At 36.0% G+C, this 20,765-nt stretch overlaps 2 protein-coding genes across 7 annotated transcripts in view; one reads left to right on the forward strand and one right to left on the reverse strand.

Moving 5' to 3' along the window:
- Nucleotides 1-229: 229 nt before the first annotated feature.
- On the reverse strand, nt 230-13,633 carry Cep89 (Centrosomal protein 89kDa). 4 transcript variants are annotated; one of them, XM_053762635.2, is made up of 14 exons: nt 13,540-13,633; nt 11,904-12,141; nt 11,192-11,370; nt 10,616-10,853; nt 9,630-9,706; nt 8,389-8,450; nt 7,814-7,953; nt 7,340-7,432; nt 5,870-6,163; nt 5,045-5,204; nt 3,757-3,924; nt 2,494-2,620; nt 1,723-1,910; nt 230-986 (listed from the first exon to the last, which is right to left on the reverse strand). In XM_053762635.2, exons 2-14 carry the CDS (start codon nt 12,016-12,018, stop codon nt 845-847), a joined length of 1,983 nt encoding a protein of 660 aa, XP_053618610.1. In that variant the 5' UTR covers nt 12,019-12,141; nt 13,540-13,633; the 3' UTR covers nt 230-844. The 4 variants fall into 4 exon arrangements, with proteins under 4 accessions (XP_053618610.1, XP_053618609.1, XP_053618608.1 ...); XM_053762634.1 differs by lacking the exon at nt 13,540-13,633 and adding an exon at nt 12,928-13,075; XM_053762633.1 differs by lacking the exon at nt 13,540-13,633 and adding an exon at nt 12,728-13,075.
- A 546-nt stretch (nt 13,634-14,179) lies between these two features.
- The window catches only part of shot (short stop), a 248,344-nt gene continuing 241,758 nt past the window's right edge, over nt 14,180-20,765 (forward strand). For 2 of the 3 annotated variants that reach the window (XM_053762603.2, XM_053762607.2), the window contains exon 1: nt 14,180-14,666. In XM_053762603.2, the coding sequence (XP_053618578.1) occupies nt 14,564-14,666 (103 nt within the window). In that variant the 5' untranslated portion in view covers nt 14,180-14,563. The remainder of the gene's footprint in view (nt 14,667-20,765) is intronic. The other variant, XM_053762631.2, reaches the window with a different exon arrangement.

Consider the following 20,765-nt stretch of genomic DNA (forward strand, 5'->3'; position numbering starts at 1 on the left):
AAACAAAATTAGGTAGAATATAGGTATTAAAATAGTGTATACTAAAGATAGACAATAGTAGATTTTGGAAAATGTGCGTTTAGCTGTTTGGAAACTGTCAACTTTTTACTAGCAGATTCAACAAGAATCTCTATAATAACTTAACTCTATATATATAATAACTTTTGTAACCCCACTTTGTACATTTACAACGATGAAAAGATGCAATAAAACCAGAAATAACTGCAAATATTATGTATTTACAATTAGCTACAATATCATTAATTTAGGTACAACATAAATCTATACAATTACGACATAAATCTTTTCTTTATGTAATACATTGACTAAGAGTGAAAGAAGACTAAGATTGACTAGTAAAATATCAGTTTTATTTGTGCATTAAAAATATCTATGGCAGTGATTGTTTCACGTTATAATCACTATAAATATTGAATTAAAACACAAAATCTTTGGAAATCTGAAGTCTTAAATATATTTGGGAGATGCCACAAAATCTGATTCTTCTCCAGCCACAGCCTGTATGACTGAGGTGATATCCAGTATCGGCCATAGACTGGATCGCAAGCTAGGCTTGATTTTATATCGAGTAAGCTATGTTACTCACGAGATATAAAATGTATCCTAGTGTTATTTTCTTTTTGTTATTATTTTATTCCATATTTTATTCAATTTTTTCTCCACTCTATGTGCCTATGCTAGCACATAGGCTTAGAGGTGTGGTCGTAGTTATTTAAGAGTTTTGCCTATAGTTCATTTTTTAATCTGACTCCGGGTTTCATTGCGTCACATCCCCGAATGCAACAGACACTCGAGCATGCGAGAAAGAGATGCACTATACATCTCATGACTTCCTCCTCCTGCTCTCCTGGAAGTACCCCCCCGGCGCGGGGACCAGTTTGACTGTTGGTTTGTTTGTCTGCTCTGGAGGCGAGTCGGACTCAGAAACTATGCCTTGCAGGCGACTAGTGTTCGTCTGGCTTAATCTGAGAACAATAAGAGAACGGACAGGGTAAGAAAATTATAAAAATGTGCAATCCCATCCAAACTAATATTATAAATGCGAAATTAATTTTCTTTGTTTATTACCTCTTCACGCGTTATCTACTAAAGTGCTAAAGTAGTACTAAAGTGCCTGTGAAGGCCTAATTTCTGAATAAATTATTTGAATTGACTCAAGCAATCTTTTTGAAATACATAGGGTACCTTTCATCCGGAAAAAATATTATTTATTGCTTAAAAATGGCGCAGTTGTTGGTAAACTTAAAGATATTTAACTTACCCACCAATAATAGATATTATTCTTAATAGTTATAAACATTTTTTCAGCCATTTAATGGCACGATCAGTAGGATAACTCAACATACAAAAATGGCGCGGTCAGTAACTTGGCGTGAATTTACATAAGGTCGAAAGAAGTATCTAAGCATTTTTAAGGCAAAAAGATGACGCAGTCGTTAGTAAAATTAAAGCAACAAAAAAAACATTTTTTTTAAATTGAAAACAAGTCAAACTAAAGCAACAGAAAAAAACATTTTTTTTTACTATTTAATTATTCATCTGATTTCCTCTAGAAGGCAGGCACCTAATAATTTCCTTATGTCTCTGAGGTTAAAAAACGCCAAACACATGCTAATAAAAATATCACAGTCATTAGTAAAATTGAACAGAAACTCAATAAGCAACTTAACAATTAAATATATAAATATACATATAGTTCACCTGACTTCCTCAACATCGGCCACCTTATCAATGAGGCTGCGTATGATCCCTTCCTTATGCTCGAGCGCTAAGGAAGCTCTTTCCAACTCCCGCCTGTACTCCGCCTGCGCGAGGGCCGCGCGTCGCTCCTGATCTACAATGCGACGTTCCAGCTCTTCTAACGAAGTGTAAGCGCGGGATTTTACTACCTATGAACATCAATTCTACTATAGTACTATATCGAATACACATTATTAAAATTTTATTCAACACATGATGACACATAATAAGTATCGCTAATTGTACCGATGTCAAAAATTTTCTTAAAACTGAGTCTAATTCCAAAGCGCAGGTGATGAAGCGGCGTAACAAAATTCCTTTCTCTCATCTGAGCGTATTTCCGGTTCCTTCCTTAACCGTTGAGCGTCGAAGCCCAGAGACCACTTTCCTACTTTTTCGTCTCCACTTCGCATGGTCGTCGGCATCCCTGGTTGTCAAACCATTGGCACGCATATCATCTGCCAGCATTTCTTGGATTTGCCCCTTCTGCCAGGGCCAGTCGTTAGCGGAATAGCCTAATTTGTCCTTGACAGTCAAACTATTTAATCTAATTTCAACCATAACACACTGAAATAAGAGCGAAAATAACTCGTCATTAAGATTGTTAATAAAAAATCACAACTCAACCTCCCAGTCGATCGACTACTTTACTAAAATACAGACATCCAACACTACTAAACGGCCAAAAACCGGTGCAATCTCCTTAAAAAGTGTCACGAACACAAGCATCACCTTGATCTCCCGCTTAATGTTCTGCAGCGCGTCCAGCGCGCGCCGGAGCGGGCCCGCGCGCGCGCCGCGGCGCGCGGCCGCCGACTTCAAGCGGTGACGGAATATTACGGCCGCTTTGCGGTACAGTCTACAACGCAAATAATAGTAGATTAGTAGCCAAGAGCTGTAAGGCATCATATGCCCGAGATATTTATAGTTATGATAGTTCGAGGGTGCAATTGATGCTTACACCCGAGTTAACTACTCTGCTTTACATCTCCATTGTGAAGTAAGTAGAAAAAAACCGGCATTACAAGAATAAAACATTTTTTTTTTCAAGAACGAAATTGAGCTTTGCCGTTTGATATTTAAAATTGATGACTATTATATTCATACGAAGACAAGGCTGAATAGCGAAGCGACCATTGAGCTGAATGCATGATGTCTATTGCCAGTGTGATGGTTAGATGTACGCGAACTTTTTGAAAAAGTGAAGTGTTTTTTTAAATTAGGGCCGCCCTAGGGCTTTTCTAGTTATATTATTACCCTAGAGCGCTTATTGGTCACCTACAAGCCCCATTTGATGGTAATAAGGACCTACTTACCGAATATTCATGGAAATATAGTTTACAGTTCTCTAATCTTTTCGAAGACGGAATTCGGATTGTAAAACTAATCACGAGAGCACGAAATGAAAAAATATTGTTTTATTAACCCCCGACGATAGAAAGTTAGGTAAATTTTGTTTTTAGTTAGGTAAGTTTTGTGTCTGTGGCATCGTAACAACCAATCGGCTGAACCTATTTTGATCTAGTCTTTTTATTATTATTATTATTTGAAAGAGAATTTGATCTAGTTTGGATATTTGCGTACAGCACAAACAAATCGTCACTTCTTTTCTAGCAGATGAGATTATACTGGCAAATTCGGAGGGGGGTTTCTCAAATAGATTCATTAATAAATAAATCAATATTACCGTACATACAACGTTACTTTCATTTTAATATGATTGATATTTTCGCGGAGTCCCCCAACCTCAACAGATGCTTTACGGAGCATACTTTGGGAACCGCTGGTTTATAGGGAGTAATTGCATACTTATATATTTTTATCAGAAACTACCGAACCGACTTCAAAAATTCTTTCAAGATTGCCATATGCTAGATATTTTATCTCAAAATTCCCAAGGGAGCGAAGCCCCGGGCAACATCTAGCTACTTATAACCACATGAGATGCTATAAAGAATAGAGATTGAATTTGAAAAAATATATAAATGAACTAACTTAACATTCTTCAAAGCGCCCTTCAACTCCTGTCTGACTTTCTCGTGTTCCTCACACAGCTTGCTGTGTTTCTCCTCGACCAGTTTGAGCTGTTGCTGAGCTTTGACCAGCTGCTCCGTTTTCCGTTCTGTCTCCATGCTGTAGTGGTGTTTCAGCTCTTCTAGTAATCTGGAAGATAACTTTCTGACATAATAACTGTTTTTTCCATTAATGGTAAGAGAAAACTTTCTAGTTTAATGATTTGTATACATAATAAAAAAAAATTATCTCAATAAATAAAGAAAAATTAAGTTATTTCTCTTAGTAAAAAAAAAATTTGCGCAAATCGGTGCGCGATGCAAACTTGCACTTGACCTCGACCTTTTACTTAACTCTCATACTCTCCGTCTCTCTCATCTGAGCGTATGCGAGGTTGCTTCCTCAGCCATAAACCTTCGTCGGTCTAAACTAACTCAAAACTATATACGTACTGCGACTTTGCTATTCAAATCTAGTGAGAATCGCTTCGATTTGAATGAGACGCAGTTGGTCAGTATATAAACGGTATCGATAAAACAGTCTGTCAAGAAAGTCCGGCAAATCAAGAATGTTTAAAATAATTTTATTCAAACTTTAAAAAACACAAATACAAAAATGCCGTTTTATAAATAAAAATAATCTTTCAACGCACCACAGGGATGCAACGTGCCCAGTATATTTGCAGAGTTACCCCGATGTATCGCGAGACTTGCACGCTGAGCAAAAAAGCTGCCAGCCCTCGAGTCTCCTATTGCCTCCACGAGGCGCGTTGTGACGTCTCTTAAAAATAGCCTTGCTTCAGGACCCCAAGGACTCATCGTTTTAACAGCAAAAGGTAAAAAATAATTATTATCCTCCAGACCCATATATTTTCGCCTTTTGCCCGCTTCAGCCGCACTAGCTGCCGCGCCGCCATGAAGAGAGGTGGACGGTAAATGTGACGGTGCCAAAGTGTCAAGAAAGTGATGAAATAATAAAAAAAATCGGATTTTTGACTAACCACATTTGCATTGCCGTGGCAATACCAAATCAAGGTCAAGATTGTTTGATAAACACCCAGTGTTGCCAGCCAACAGGAGACAGCGCCCTCATTTATTTCCATCAATTTATTGACAGACTGTTTTATCGACACTGTTCATCTCACTCGATTTGAATAGCAAAGTCGCAATTCGTATATAGTTTTGTTAGATAACCACTACGAATATACATACATATAACGTTATAACATTTATAAATTTAGTAACGTTAACAACCCCTATATACAAATTACCTTTTACAATGGTCCAATCTCCTCTCATGTAAGTCAGCGGGCACGGTGCGGAAGCGGAAGGCGTCAATAGCCGCCATCTTGCCCTCGCTCGCTTCCAGAGCATTCCGCACCGTGAAGTATTCGCGGTGGACCGTTTCATAGTCACGCATCATGGCTGCCACTAAAGATAAATAAATATTTATCTGTAGCAACAAACCTTCCTTGCTTACAGTCTTATTCCCCATGGCTGAGGATCGTGGTCATTAAGTGTAATGAAACACACTCATCGACTTTCAAACACACAAATACTTCAAATCACTATCACTCCAAATCACTATGTTGGTTGACTGGCAGAACCAGCCCTGGGCTTTAAGTCCGCGGTTTTCTATTCTTTTGTAATAATGTTTATTCTTTTCTTTTGTAATACAAATTCATAGTACCGAACAGTTTAAGTTACGTTAAGCAACTACTTATTTATATACAACCGATATGTTTCCTCAAAATCGGTTCAGTAGGTTAATAATCATTAATTATAATCCCGCTACTTGATATTATAAAGGCGAAACTTTGTATGTTACTTTTTCACGCTCAAACGGTTGGGCCTATATTTATGAAATTTAGTATTAAGGTAGCTAATATAAGAGATTAAAACATAAGGTACTTTTAATATTTTTATAATATTCTAGGTTATATTCTACCCGTGTACCGTGTACGTGTAATTTCATACAATCCGTCTAGTAGATTTTGCGTGAAAGAGTAACAAACGTACACACGTGTATGTATACACACATCCTCAGAAACTTTCGCTTTTCGAAGAATAATATTGGCAGGATTAGTTCTACTTACTCTTATCTTCATACAATTCATAAACCTCCTTCAATTTCCCTTCGGCCCGCTCCGCTCTTTCCACCAAGGTAGCTTTCTCAATGTCTCCCGTCTCTTTCTCAACAACCGCTCTCTTATAGCTCTGTCTCACTTGCGCCAACTCTCCCTCTAAATGGGCCACCTTTTCGGCCAACGATATGTTTTCAGAGACAATTTGTTTGGATTTTTTGTTCATGTTTTCGAATTGTTTCTCGTAGTCGAGTATCAGGCTGTCCTTTTCTTGTAGGTTTTCTTGGTACGCGTCGAAAAGTGGGGCTGTGGAATAGTAGATTGTAATACCGGCTCCACATTGTCGTCGTACTGTGGGCGTAGCGCGGGTCAGCGTTTCACTTCTCACCATCGAATCACTTCGGAGTGAGACGCAGCGAACCAATCACATTGCGCCATTGTGACATTACGACAACCACGTTGCATGGTGAGAAGTGAAATGCACTTACCCCTCTTTGGCGGACTCGGTATACATTGCTGTTTTATTGGCGGTAAATAAAATCACTAATACTAACTACGCAATGTTCACATGACATGTGTCCAAGTTCGGCGACAGTGTGGAGCTGGCGTTTGAAGAGATCCGGTTGGGAAGGAATCAATTCCCTCACGAGGCATATATACGAGTTTGATTTTATTAAAAGCAAATATAGATTACTAGCTTTTGCCCGCGGCTTCGCCCGCGTTAATTTCCCACGGGAACAGTTATATTTCCGTGATGAAAGGTGCCCTATGTCCTGTGTTCTCCATACTTATAATGTATGTAACATACATAATTATAATGTATGCAAAATTTCAAGAAGATTGGATAAGTAGGTAGAGCGTGAAGACAAACTTACAATACTCTAGATTAATAATAATAATAAACATTATTATTATAATATATATCATTATATTGCATTAGAATAATAATAATAAATATTATTAATATAATAATAATAAACAAACAAACTTACTTTCGCATTTATAATATTAGTTAGGATTTCATTGAACGTGTCTGTTGGCGAAAAATCTACAGTCTACTCATAAAGAGTTGAAAACGGAATTTTAACGAACAATTTTTTTTGTAATTGCAATACCAAAGGTCAATATTGTTGATAAACCCAGTATTGCCAGCCAACAGGACATTGCGCCCTTTTTTTCTCTAAGCATGAGAAACATTAATAATTCATTCATATCGAGCATCTCATCACTGGTGTCAGATTTATTCAAGTCGTCTAAAGGCATCTGACATGACTTTCACGAGTAACAAAAAACATTAATAGTTTAAGATCTCGTTTCTTATCACCTGTGCTATTAATAACACTGTTTCGTTTTCGTCACCTAAATGCACCTGTATCAACACACAGGTTCACACCGACATAGATAGATGAATTAACAATTAATATAATAGTGATATTAATTAATATCTAAAGTGAGAAAGTAATACAAAGTGACAATATTTACCTAACGCTTGCGCACTGAGCAGTCCAGACAGATCTACAACCCGGCCTTGCGTTTGATCTTCAGTTTTCGTCCCGTCATCAGTGTTGCCAGTTTCTGTAAAAAAAAATCAACCGCAGAGACCATACACACATGTAGTTTTGATGAAAAATCTATTCGGAACTTTACAAGCACTTTCGCAAGTCAAATTAATTTTTTTTCATAGTCGTATTCCCTCATGGCAGAGGGTCGTGGTCATTACGTGGAATGAAATACACACAACAACATTCTTGGCACTATTAATAGAGTGGTTTGCCATTGCCTTCTCAATTTTACACAAAAATTTATAATCGAAACAGTGTGCAGGTTTCCTCAAGTTTCCTTCACCGGTGGTAGTGGTAGATGAAAACTACTATACATGAGTCAGATTGGTATATAAACTCAAGTGGCGCGAGTAGGATTTGAACCAGAACGTCTCTACTGATCCCTAAAAATCACCTTGTGTCCGATATCCCAAACTAGCAGTGATGAGAGAATCCAGCGCGTCATTTTTCTCCGTCGGCTTGAACACGTGCTCCTTGTCGGGAGTTTGCAAACTGCGCAGCTTCTCCTGGTAGCGGGCGAGCTGCACATTCAATCTGAAACATTACAAAACAATACTAGCTGCGCCCCGGGGCGTCGCTCCCGTGGGTATTTCGGGATAAGTACAAGTTATATTATACAAGTATATTGTATCCGTGTATTTACATATATAACAGAACGGATGTCCTGTAGATTTTGCGTGAAAGAGTAACGAACATACATACACACATACATCCTCATAAACTTTCACATTTATAATATTAGTAGGACTAGCTGATTACCCGTGACTTCGTCAGCGTAGATAAGTTACTTCTGACAGCATAATAAAAATTTTTTTAAATTGACTATAACGGGGGATGTTGAAAAGACGACTAAAGACGACTTAATTGGCCATTTATGCTGTCAGAAAAACTATTCCACGCTGACGAAGTCGCGAGTAAACACCTATACATCACGCGATAAGACCCCTATAATTGATAAATAACTATTACCTGTACAATACATGTTTAAGGGCTTGCATATCTGTTTGTAGTCGGGAGTTGTGCTCACGCGCCTGTGAATCAACGTTAAACACGTTCATAAATTAGACCACAGGAACTTTTTCACGTCAAATTTTAAATAGCTATTAATATTTTAGGCACTCACCCCTTATTAATAAAAACTTTATTCTCTGATTAGCCTCGGAATAGTTATTCTTTGTATTGTCTCGTTCTTTCAATGTCAAATGCTGAAAAGAGAGAGAGGGACAAAACAAAGAAAAACTACTCCAAGCCTAATCAGAGAATTAAATGTTTATTAATACGGCGGTTACAGTTTATGCTTATTTATAATATAGTTATAATAAATAGTAAACGTCGTGGATCGGGTCGGGAGGTTCCCTCTATTGTGGTTGAGCTTCGCGATGGCTAATTCACGCGTCAACTCGTGAACGGGTGCTGCCGGGGGAACTGGTCAGCTCGATCTTTTAGTAAGGTTATAAGATTTTCTTTAATTTAAAAATTGTACTGACACTGTCAGATATACATGTCATGAAGGAGAATCTGAATTTATTTTTGTTAGATTATATATAAAATTAGTTAAACAATCTTTGGAATAGGATCTTTTAATGTTGTTTCTTGATTTTTCACAGGTGAGTACATTTTTTGTTCATGGTAAACTTAATTCAGTTTATAAATGTTGATTTAGCTATAAAAATAAATATCTTGATTTTTCACAGAAACATACCTAACAACTTGCTAGCCGCATACCTAACAACTTGCTAGGTAGTATAAAACAAAATACACATACTGAGTTCACAGGTTTCGCTCCTGTAAGAATTTCGGAATAAAATTTAATCTATTTATTACAAGATTTTATTAATTAGTTTCAACTGTCCCGATCAAATCTTGCAAGTTAGATTTCTTCTACTTTCAGTTGAGCTACAGAGTTGAAATTTCCAACGTCGCTCCAGTTTCCATGACAATGCAATAATATGATAAACACGTGCTGATGGTGCAGCCCGGATCGGCTCCAAACGAGGGAACTCCTCGACCGATTACAGCACGGACATGGGATTTTTGTCAAGCGTTAAATCGCTCTGACGACAATAAAAGCTTTTGGCAAAAGTTATTTGTTTAAAAAAAACATGTTTCTCTCTCTCTCTTTTACGTTTGCTGTGTTACTCACGGCATGGCCCGAAATTTGCGTCAAAATATTTCATTATATACAATATACATATTTTAATTTTGCTTACCTGCTTTAAGATGATCTGGCGGCTGCTGCAGCTCATGCACACTTCTACCAGCGGAATACCGGCTGGTTCACCGCGATCTGTAACATTATATGTATTTTTGGTAACATAATTTCAGTATTTTTCTTTATTCTTCTCATTTAGCTTCCATTTTTTTATGAGCACAACAGTCTTTCTACTGAAAGACTTTCTACTGAAGGTCTACTGAAAGAGATTTCTTCTGAAATAAGTAGATCCGTACTTGTTTCATTGTATACTTCTTCCTGCAATGTTTATATTATGTACACAACTACATATAAATAAATACAAATAACCTATAAATAAATAAATAATTACTATGAAAAGGTAATAAAAATGTGAAGCGACAAATTACGCAGGGAGCTAGGGAAATGTCTGCTATATTCAAAGGCAAAGAAAACTATGTAGGCGACAGACGAATGTAATCAAATGTAATAAAATAAAACCGAGGGTGTTAAAAGCCCGGGGTTCGTGACTTATCGTCACAGGAATATCATAACGTGTTGCTCAACGATACTATTATTCGTAGGAATAATATATTATTCAAATCTATAAAACATGAAGTTTTCACACAAACTACGAATATAGTTGTTTCATCAAACAAAGATGATAAACGTTTTATTTGTAAAGATAAAATCTCGACAATCGCATGGGAGCATAAGATGGTAGACTTGTAAATTTCATATTACCAGTTATTAATGTATTCTATTTTGTAATAAATGAATGCAAAATATCATATTTTTTATTTCGTATGTCTGTTCCTATACCTACCAAATCAAATACATTGTAATATGATACCTCGTGACGCAGACTAAACTAAAAACACGATCAATTTAAAAACATGTTGCAACTAGAAAAATTTTCTGCTGACTGTGTGTCCACCCCGACCCACAATCCAGCTAATCTCATTCAAAGTGAAAACCAACAACGGGCACGGACCAAACTAAATAAAAGCATGTAAAAAATGTTACCTCTATCTGGCACTTCATACTGTTTCACCCTCTGCTCTAGCTCTCTACATCTCTCTTCTAAAATTTTATTGCAGTCTCTTTCTTCCCTAAGAGCCCTCTTACACTCTTCCACATACTTCACCAGTGTTGTATACTGTGTCTTCAGCTGGTCATTCTCTTCTGCAAATAGTCTGTTGTATTCCAGCACGGTTTTCAACTTTTCCTTTAATTTTGCTATGTGCGAATCTTTTTCTGTAAGCTGCAAATGGAACAAGAGCTATGGGCGTTGCGAGGTATGGGCAGGGAGGGGCTCTCTGGGTATTCTGGGCTTATAAAAAAAAATTCAACTTTCAAAAATTACTTGGGGATGGAAAATCTTTGAAAAATATATTGGCCCTTTTTAACAACAAACATAAAATATAGAGTTAATTTCGATGACATTCGGGAGACAAACATATTATTTGGTCGGAAGGGTTAAGTAGCAAAAAAATACATTACGGCATTAAGTTTCCGTATTTTTAGCATTTAAAGTTGTCTAATTTTGATTTTATTTTTATTTGTATCTGTGCTCTCCGCCAGTATTTAAAAAGAACCAACCTGAATAACGTTATCTTCACACCGATCCATAAGCGTAGTTATCAGACTCTCATATTTCTTAGTCAATTTTCTTTTTTGTTCTCTGAGCAATGCCTTGTTATCTTTAATGGTCTTTGGTGAAGACGCCACCGCTATACCTTGAATGTTACGCTTCCTTGGTGGCTTTGCTGGTTTTTCACCTGAAAAATTATGATATGAAGTTCAGATTAGAAGTCTTGAGTCTTGAAGAGTAGTAGTAGAAGAGTTCTAGAAGACTAGCAGTCTTGAGAAATCATAAAGAGATCGAAAGTATTGTATATACATATATATACTATAGATATATATATATATCTATAGCCTATACTATAGATATATATATACAATACTTTCGATCTCCTTATGATTTCTCACACTAGAGTATATCTATATATACTCATAGTATAGATATACTCTAGTATAAATATATCCCATCAATAGACCTTAAGGAATTATCTAGTTTATGCCTCTGCCAAATTTGAACACCATCAGTCCAGTATTGTTCTCCTATATATACAATATTAGTATAAAAGTATTTAAATATAATTATTGAGTCCCATCAAGTGTCCCGCTGTTGGGTGAAGGCCTCCCTCCTTTCCATTTTGTCCTGTCCTGAATTAATGTATTCCAGTTTTTGTGTCAGTCTTTGTTCAAAATTATCCAATCATATCTGATCAAATTAAAGAAGTATATATACCTATAACATCTCTTGGATCTTCATACAGGGGATTTTCAAGAAAATCCTTATTATCCTCTTGCAATAACCTGGTTTCTGTCTTCTTCAAAACTTCACTGACAATGTCCTGTTTCATGCTGGCTCTCCGTTCCAGAGAATTGATATTAAACTGTTTATTTCTCGGAGTGAAATTTCCGGAAAATGTCAACTTCGCCGGGCTCAATTTTGTGTGTCTTGAGACCTTGCCATAGTCAGGATGCTAGAATTTTTACCAATAATAGATTATTTTGTAATACTGAATTAAATATCTTTTAACAATAAAACTTTTGTTAGTACCATCAAAGCTATTAGTAGTATAATACTTCATATTTCAGATAATTGAAGTTTTAAAGTAGTGATACCCACAATATTGCACAGGACTTATGGCCTAATTGGAAATCTATGTATATGGAATATAAAGGACATTTTTTCAATAGGTATACCCTAAAATATCCTTACATACTATAAAACAAAGTCCTTTGGTCCCTCTGTCTAGCTGTTTGTGATAAACTCAAAAACTACTGCATGGATTTTCATGCGGTTTTCACCAATAGATTCCTGAGGAAATAATTTATTATGTTACTAGTGGCCCGTTCTGGTTTCGCTTGGTTAATGTCATAATTGTAAAATGAGAATGACATTGGTTTCAAAGTAAGAATTAGGTACCTTTAAAATATAAGAACTGAATTCTTCATCCATCATCAACTTTCATGGTCAGACCAGAATATTTTCCAACACATTTTCAAAAGATTACTTATTTCAGATACACATAGAACAGGGTTTTCTTTACAAATTTACTAACACACCTTGATAAGACAAAGATCTTTGTTTCAGTGATTTAAATAGGACATTCGTGACTGCATACGGGGGCAAATAACAAAGGGAAGACTTAAAGTAGGTCAGCTATGTACTACATATACATATTCTCGTGAAATTAACGAGCATATTATTCTTGTTATTGACAAAACAATGTAGGTATATTCGCCAACTAATGTAAACTGCTTACAGCCAACGTTTATTTCTAATTCACTGTCAAAATCAATAATTCTTATTTATGTAAGACAATTACTTGATTTTTTAAAATTTAATCTTCTTGTAATTTATTAAAATTAATATTAAAACTTCCTAAGTTGTAAAGTTGTAAACATTGCTGTTTGACAGTTTTGTTACCGTAGAAACAGGGCTACCAGCTAATATAAATATTTTTCTTTTTAATGCTGGCAACAAAAGATATTAATTTTGAGGAAATCCACAAATATTTATGTTATATTAATTTTAACTGTCGCGTCTCGCGTCGTTTTGTCTGTATAAAGCGATAAACTCCAAAAACTAGGACGGACTTTTGTACGGCTTTCACCAATAGATAGGGATATTTCTGGGCCGATAGTTCAAAATAAAATGAAATAGAAAATTATTTGACGAAACCTGTTTTTCAGAAGAGACTGTGAGAATGAATAGTCAATACTTGTAGGTACCAAAAATATTTGAAACCCTTAAGAACGTTGAAGCACAGATTAGGTAAGTACATAATACTTTCAGTATCGTGGTTATGACATGAAATTTGAGCATACATATATCTCTATACCATAATAGATACTTTATAATAACACACACTTACGTTTACATAATAAATGTATGTAATTTTCTCTATTGTACCCTCCAAACTTTGGAGTTAGGCATGTTATGATAAAAATACTATACATTGTAAGTAGGTACTTACAAGAAAAAACTATTGATACTGTTTTGCACCAAATCTGACAAGGTTTTTGACGTTTAGTGCGTGATTAGTTCCTTGAAATCTAGTAATCTAGTCCAAGGAACCCATTTCGCAATTGTATTGTCCTACCTACCTGTCTAAATTATAGTGACCTTTTTATCATGGATATAGTAAGTAAATTATAGTGACCCTTTATCATGAATTTAGTAAGTACTACGGAGTAACTACTAATTCCATGCCTTTTATCAGTTGTTATCAGACAAAACAACAAAACCATCTCCACCTGTCGTCAGCTATTGATGACAAGTTTATTTCCAAACCAACCAGATGGCGTTAGTAGGCCCAAATAAAACAAAAATTTGTAGAAATCGTAGAAATAGTATATTATACAACCAAAGCACAAATTAGTTTAACTACTAGAAAAGTAAAGGACGGTTTTGTGCTTCGTAATTTGGTTGGATTTCCAGCGAGCGGGCATGCGCCGGAACAGCTGAGCGACAATGGCGGCGTGTTGCGGTCCAATCGAGAACTACACAGTCGCATCATGTCTGCCCGCCGGCTCGGTGTATGACGCTCGGTATTTATAAAATAACCTAAAACGCATTGTTGTCGGTCCGTCCTCCTAATGTGAGGTTCCTTTACGCTATATTTAACTCTATAGCAGTTATTGTTTAGTTCATATCGGTGCAATAAGTGTTGTAGTAGTGAATAACAACTGTGCCTGGCTGGAAGGACGCATTTACTTTTCTTCGTAGTTTATCGATTTTCATTTAACAATGAGCATTACATTTTGTTTACTTTTCTATGTGTAAAGTTATCTAAGATTATGTTTATAATGTGCAATATTCGTTAGTGTTGTGTTGTGAATTTGATTCAAGTATGTGCGAAGGTACGCGCGAGGCTTCGCGTTTTGGATGACACAAACATGGAATTCGAAAACGATTTCAGCTTGAAAGAATGGGCAAAGCACAAACCTTTGTCCATTCTGCAACTGGACCCAGCGGACCGCGCTGTTTTGAGGATAGCAGGTAAGATTTACCAACACTATCTTCGGTAAACCAACTCGCATATGGCAAGCACGCAGGTACCCTTTTTTCAGAATTACCTACTTGTTTTAATCGTGTTATCGCATAATACGATAGCGACAACATTTTAACTGTTATATTTGCCCTGTATAGATAAAACATGATGAATTGTTAGACATAATGCGCGTGTTTACACGCCTAGATTTCAGCATAATTATTTCCATTTTCGCGTGACGGCTTAGCATAGATTTTCACTCTCGTTTGCGCAGTGTGTTCGTTATTTTGATTTTTGAAAAATAATAGTGTACTGAGAAAAATATCCGTATATGCCTGTTTTTTTATGCAACGCAAGCAAAGTTATCATGCTCCACGTTATTTGCCGCCGCCGGTAGCGTGTATTCCCCTCTGTATTCATGGACACGGAACTTTCCCATGCTCCGTACAGTACTTTGCCCCTACATTATTATTGTTATTAAACCTCATAAAATTGATGATTGATTTGCAACCGTACAGGGACAAACCCCATCTGAGTAGGTACCTATTAGGAAGATAGTCACGTCTTTTATCCAAATTTCCTTACTGCACTTTACATAGGTACCTACACGTTTCTTTCGTAGGTCCATAATGGCAAAAACTACACGAATCATAAATACAATACATCGTCGTAGATAGAGTAGATAGGTAGGTGCGTAGGTCATTGACTGCAACAGAATTATATTTTTAAACACTACACTGAAAATAATATAAGTACCTAGTACATACGCTGTTATAATCACTGACCAGTGGTTGTGAAATGGGTGTCGTTGGTGGTCCAACACCGACCACCCATTCCTCCGCAGATTATCACATCCTGAGTGATTAAAGGTTGATAGATAGGTAGAAAGGTTGATTGGATAGTAAGTAGGTAGGTATATACTTCTTTGCGTGTCGATGTCATTTGACAACAAGACTATAGGTACCTACATAAAGTAAACAAATAGAGTAGGTCTGATCATTTAAAATGAATTACCTATATTTCTTGTGGCTGCCATGAACTTTTATTTACTTTTAGGTAGGTATGTACATGAAATTTCCTTAGTAGGTAAGTGATGAATGTGAAGTAACTTTACAAGAGTTGCTACTACCTACCTAACTATAATCAGTTTCGAACTAGAAAGGCACTATCGAGAAGAAAGCAAATGCAGAAGATGCTGGAAGAGGCCTACGTGTCCCATGACGAGTAATTAGCTTATTAGCATAACTAGTTGCTGATGTTAATACGAGTAAGATATAGTACGTATAATAATAATTATGTGTTCAAAGCGCGAAAGTTTAAATAAACATATGGCTTAATAACAATGTTCAGTTTTCAATTTGAATTTATGAATTCTGTGGTTATTAACAAATTTTCTTTCAATTACCTACGAGTTTTGTAGCCGCACCGAGTCGGTGTCTAGCTCTATAGGCTCTACTCGGCGCGATATATGTAGGTCTACCACGTCAGTTTAATATCGTAAACTTTTATTACACTAAATTGTTTTATGAATAAAGAAATGGTGAGATGATGAACAAAACGCATTAAATATTTAGTTAGAATTAGATTCGCCACCAATGCAATGTTTTCTCGACTAGGTAATCATACCAAGCTAGGTATCGATAGTTGACCTCGAAATTCTGTAAGAACGTCGATAGGACTATCGGTAGGTTGTAGCTATAGCTTGCAAATCAATTTTCAAATCTTTAAATAGGTACCTGGTTCTCAAAATCCTCAAATTACGTTTGCCAGCGCAAGCAAATTAATTCCACCGCAATCACACAGCAAAATTTATCACTTCCTGTGTAACTAGTATTATTTCCATAAATAAAATTGATATAGTTTTTAATTTGCAAACCGCCTCAACATATGGAACCTACCCAACTTGTTAGCAGTGGCTACTGGCCACATAGACAGAATTTTAAAATTATTATTTTTCCTATAAACTGGCCATGTACCTATGTATTTTATTTTAAAACAGTTTTGTTTTCCATTAAAATGGGTAAGTACCAAGTTCAAACTAAGAACAAGACGTTTCGTATTTTTGTCAGCGTAAATTAAGAAATAGGTAGGTACCTAGGTACCTACCTACCTTTTTATACATTTACCGTGCATTTACCTACTCTAATTGCGTTAAAATAATGTGTACCTAAAGAAGTAAGTCAGTTTTTGTTTACATCAAGATTTAATACATTTTTTGAACTAAACTAATCGCCATGTAAAATTATACAAAAAGCAAATTAGATGATTGACCTTCGCTACTGAACTCTCTGCGGCCTCAATTCGTGAGAATCTAGAATTAGTGTGTTTGTTTGTCATAATTTTGATTAACTGCTAATTTTGAAATATACAACTAACTAATGGAAAAAATTTACTCCAATCTTGATTATTATTATTTTTTGCGCTACAGTATTTTGTAACTATTTTACCAATCTAATTGCAATTTAATCACAATTCCACTGATGTTTATTCCCCAGATTCCATCCTTTCGAATCTAATCCTTAGATCTGTGACAGAGGCTTCTCCCTTACGGGTTATTACTATTTAGCGTATAACATAACATTTATTTTAGCGTATTTATAATGAATAATTCTTCTACTACTAGTCACCAATAAGCGAAAGAAAAATCTTCTTTTGTAACTGTTCAAGTAAATTTTAGTTACCAAAGTGGATGAGGTCATATTATTTATCAAATTAATGAATGACCTACCTTGTCGCCGTTCAAAAACTTTGTAAATCCATTGTTGTTTATTTATTTACCTACAGACGCTTTCACCTTTCGTTATGTAGAGTAGACCATAGACAATCCGAGTTGTCCAATGAATGAAACGATGGTTAGTGGAGTATGACGGAAATGCGAGAATTTAATACTAGGTCTGTTCGTTTGTAATAACTTTATTGTACAAAGAAAACATGTTATTAAATTACCAACGGACTTATCCTATGAAGGGATATCTTCCAGTCAACTGGTAAGCAAAGAAAAAAATTACAAAGTATCATTTGAGTTTTTTTATCACACTAATGAAAAATGCACTATGCCACCCAAGCGCAATAGATAATTTAATTAGGTACCTAATCCGTTAAATACAATATTTGCTCAATAGCTTATACAGTAGCTATATGAGCAGGTAATATAAGTACATTTTTAGACCTCGACATCAACTTGTAAAGAAATACCTATCATCTAGGTAAAAAAAATATGCCAAACTGTGTGCGCGTGTGACAAGCCTGGTGTTGCAGGCGTTGATAGGCTGTGGTGACCACTTACCATGAGGCGGGCCGCATGCATGCTTACCTGCTTGGTAGTAAAAAACAGATATTGTCGTCAAGGATGACATTGGGCGCAAGGGTCTGACAATGGGAGCTAAAGACCTTGCGCAGTGGAGAAGATAACTGGTAAGCGAACTCTGGGCTCTGACGCTTTATGGTTGAGGTAGAAACCAGATTCGTCATCAATTAATGTAGCAGTATTCGAATATATAATGTTGCTTATATCTTTTATTTTATCAACTAGCGACGTAGTTTATCTACATAAAACAATGACTTTTAAATGGACTTTTGTTGTAACACCTATATGGAGCCACCTGCACACTAGATAGGACGGAACCAGTTAACCGCATCTAGCTAACATATAGTATACGTACTCAATAGGTACCTATATAAAATACCTCGATATATCGAAAAAGCTATATTTATAATATCTTTGTTCAGATTTATCAATGAATTGTTCTTTTTTACATGTGTGGCACTGTCATAAGTTACATATTTGTTTTTTATGTGTGTGTGTGTGACGCACGCCATAGTACGTATGCGTGTAACTCCGCAAAAATTGCTTGAAAGTTTGAATAGAAAAGAATGAATAGAAACGTTGAATAATGGCCAGTAAAGTGTCAGTTTAAGATAATAAGTTTCTAGTACTACTGTAGTAAATAAAAGACGTCAAAAAATACAGAACTACATCTGTATTTTTGACGTATTTCTAATGGTATGCCTTTTGATCTTCTATTTTAAACTTTGTAGCTCATAGGTATTATATTTTCGTGATTTTTTTGCCCTAGTAAACTATGACTAGTAACGACTTAAGTCGGTTAACAGGCAAATGCGTAACTCATTATTAGGTTGAGTAATAAATTCACGAGTACAAGTCGTCAATTCCTCATACTCATAGTTTTACGACCCAAAGAGGATGTACTTAATTCAGGAAGGTCGTTGACCCAGTCATGTCTCCGACGCTACTGACTAGAGCTCACCTACGCAAATTAAGAAGCTAAAAATACAATTGGGTACGGCAAACGTCTTTCGTTAAATAAAATAATCTAAATATTTTCAATGAAAAAAAAATCGTATTTTTCACCCGTGCCTATCTACATATATATATGAAGCCGGCTACACACAGATGCCGACACAAATGAATGAACATTACATAGTTTGAATTATAACTATTATTTACCGCAGTTAAAAACAAACAATGTATACCGAATCCGCAGAAGTTCGTCGAACTGTTCCGCGATAATGTATAGCCGGCATGAATCTGTGAATGTAATCTGTGAGTGTAAATGAAATCCAAATAAATATCACATTTTTTATATATATGTTTTAATGTTTCAGGTCGTTACCTGTCCATCCATCCATCAATGCCCCGTCCTACCTGGTTGGAATCCTGTAAACATCGTCAAGAAATCCTACCAACATTAAACCATTACCTCTCCTTTGTGACATTCCCTTCCTTACCCATACCTAATTATAACTAGATGTAATTTAGTGTTTCGTATCACAAATCATTGCATTTCCTTAGCAAACAAAAAATACGGCCCAAAAAATATTTGTTTCTACAAAAATGATGTTCAGCTCAATCTGCTTCAAAATTAAGTTACAAAATCCTGAAGTAGTACCTATACCCACATACATTGCAAGTAAAAGCTTGTAAAAAAAGGCGTTATTTATTGAAATCGCCCATAGACAAGCCTCCATAGATGTCACTTCATCTCAAAACTAATATAATCCCATGGATTTAGTAAGTACGTCGTAAGAGTACCTACTAATTCCATGTATAAACCTTACGGATTTGTAAATCTTCGTCGATCATTCACAGATCTATAAGTGAAAGTGTCAACTAATATTGGGCTGCACCAGTCAACTTTGACGTTAACTTTGATTTGAGGAGAAAAACGCAAAGTACTTCGCCATTTTGTCTAAACGACAGCGTTAAAGTCACCGTCAAAGTTGACTGCTGCAACCCACCCTAAGGACATAAAATAATCAGCAAAACCTAAAAACAGAAACAAAAATCGCAAGCGCAAAGCGGGTTTATTTACTTAACGCTATTACGTCGACGCCGTTGCAATTCGCTTGATTTAGTTCACTTTTACTGGTGACGCAATTTACTGCGCCCACTAACGAACACAATCGCTTTTTTAGGTTATAAAAGTAGCAATTAATCATAGTGCACGTGGAAGCACCCAAATCATGATAATTCACAAACAGGAAAGTTTGCCATACTTTCGACTTGCATCGCATTGGTCTATCGTTACAACTTATCCCCAATCACCCAGCTGGATGCAGATGCAGGTCCCTTTCAACTAGTCTAGACTAGACGAATTGATCTAGATCGCTTCGTCTCAAAACGTCTCTTTCGCAAAATGTCCCCTGGCGACAAATTAGCGTTTCATCGCAGAATGTATAAATTTGGTCTTTTTCAATAACATATTTACATCTTCTATCCTGAGGGTCTGTGTCCCTTCAGCTGTCGGCTGCCATTTACAAAAAAAATATGTCAAATTGTACCCTATTTAAAGCAAATAAGTACTTTTTGATACAATTCATACAGAGAGAATTTGATTTGGAAGGTAATGAGACTTTAGCCCAGTAGTGAAACAATCTTCTAGCGACTTCTGAATGATGATTGATGTTTGTCCTAACTTTTAACGCCCAAATTCAACCACGCTCTCCAATATTCTTGAAGGGAGAAGGATAATCTTCCAATATTAGGGAGAATAATATACGACAATAAATTTGTCACAGCAAAATCTTTTTAGTTTGAATGTGCATTTCTATATTTATCTTGACACAGTGTAACCAAGTTCTTAAGT

Source organism: Plodia interpunctella, chromosome 22, assembly GCF_027563975.2.
Source record: "Plodia interpunctella isolate USDA-ARS_2022_Savannah chromosome 22, ilPloInte3.2, whole genome shotgun sequence".
NCBI lineage: Eukaryota > Metazoa > Arthropoda > Insecta > Lepidoptera > Pyralidae > Plodia > Plodia interpunctella.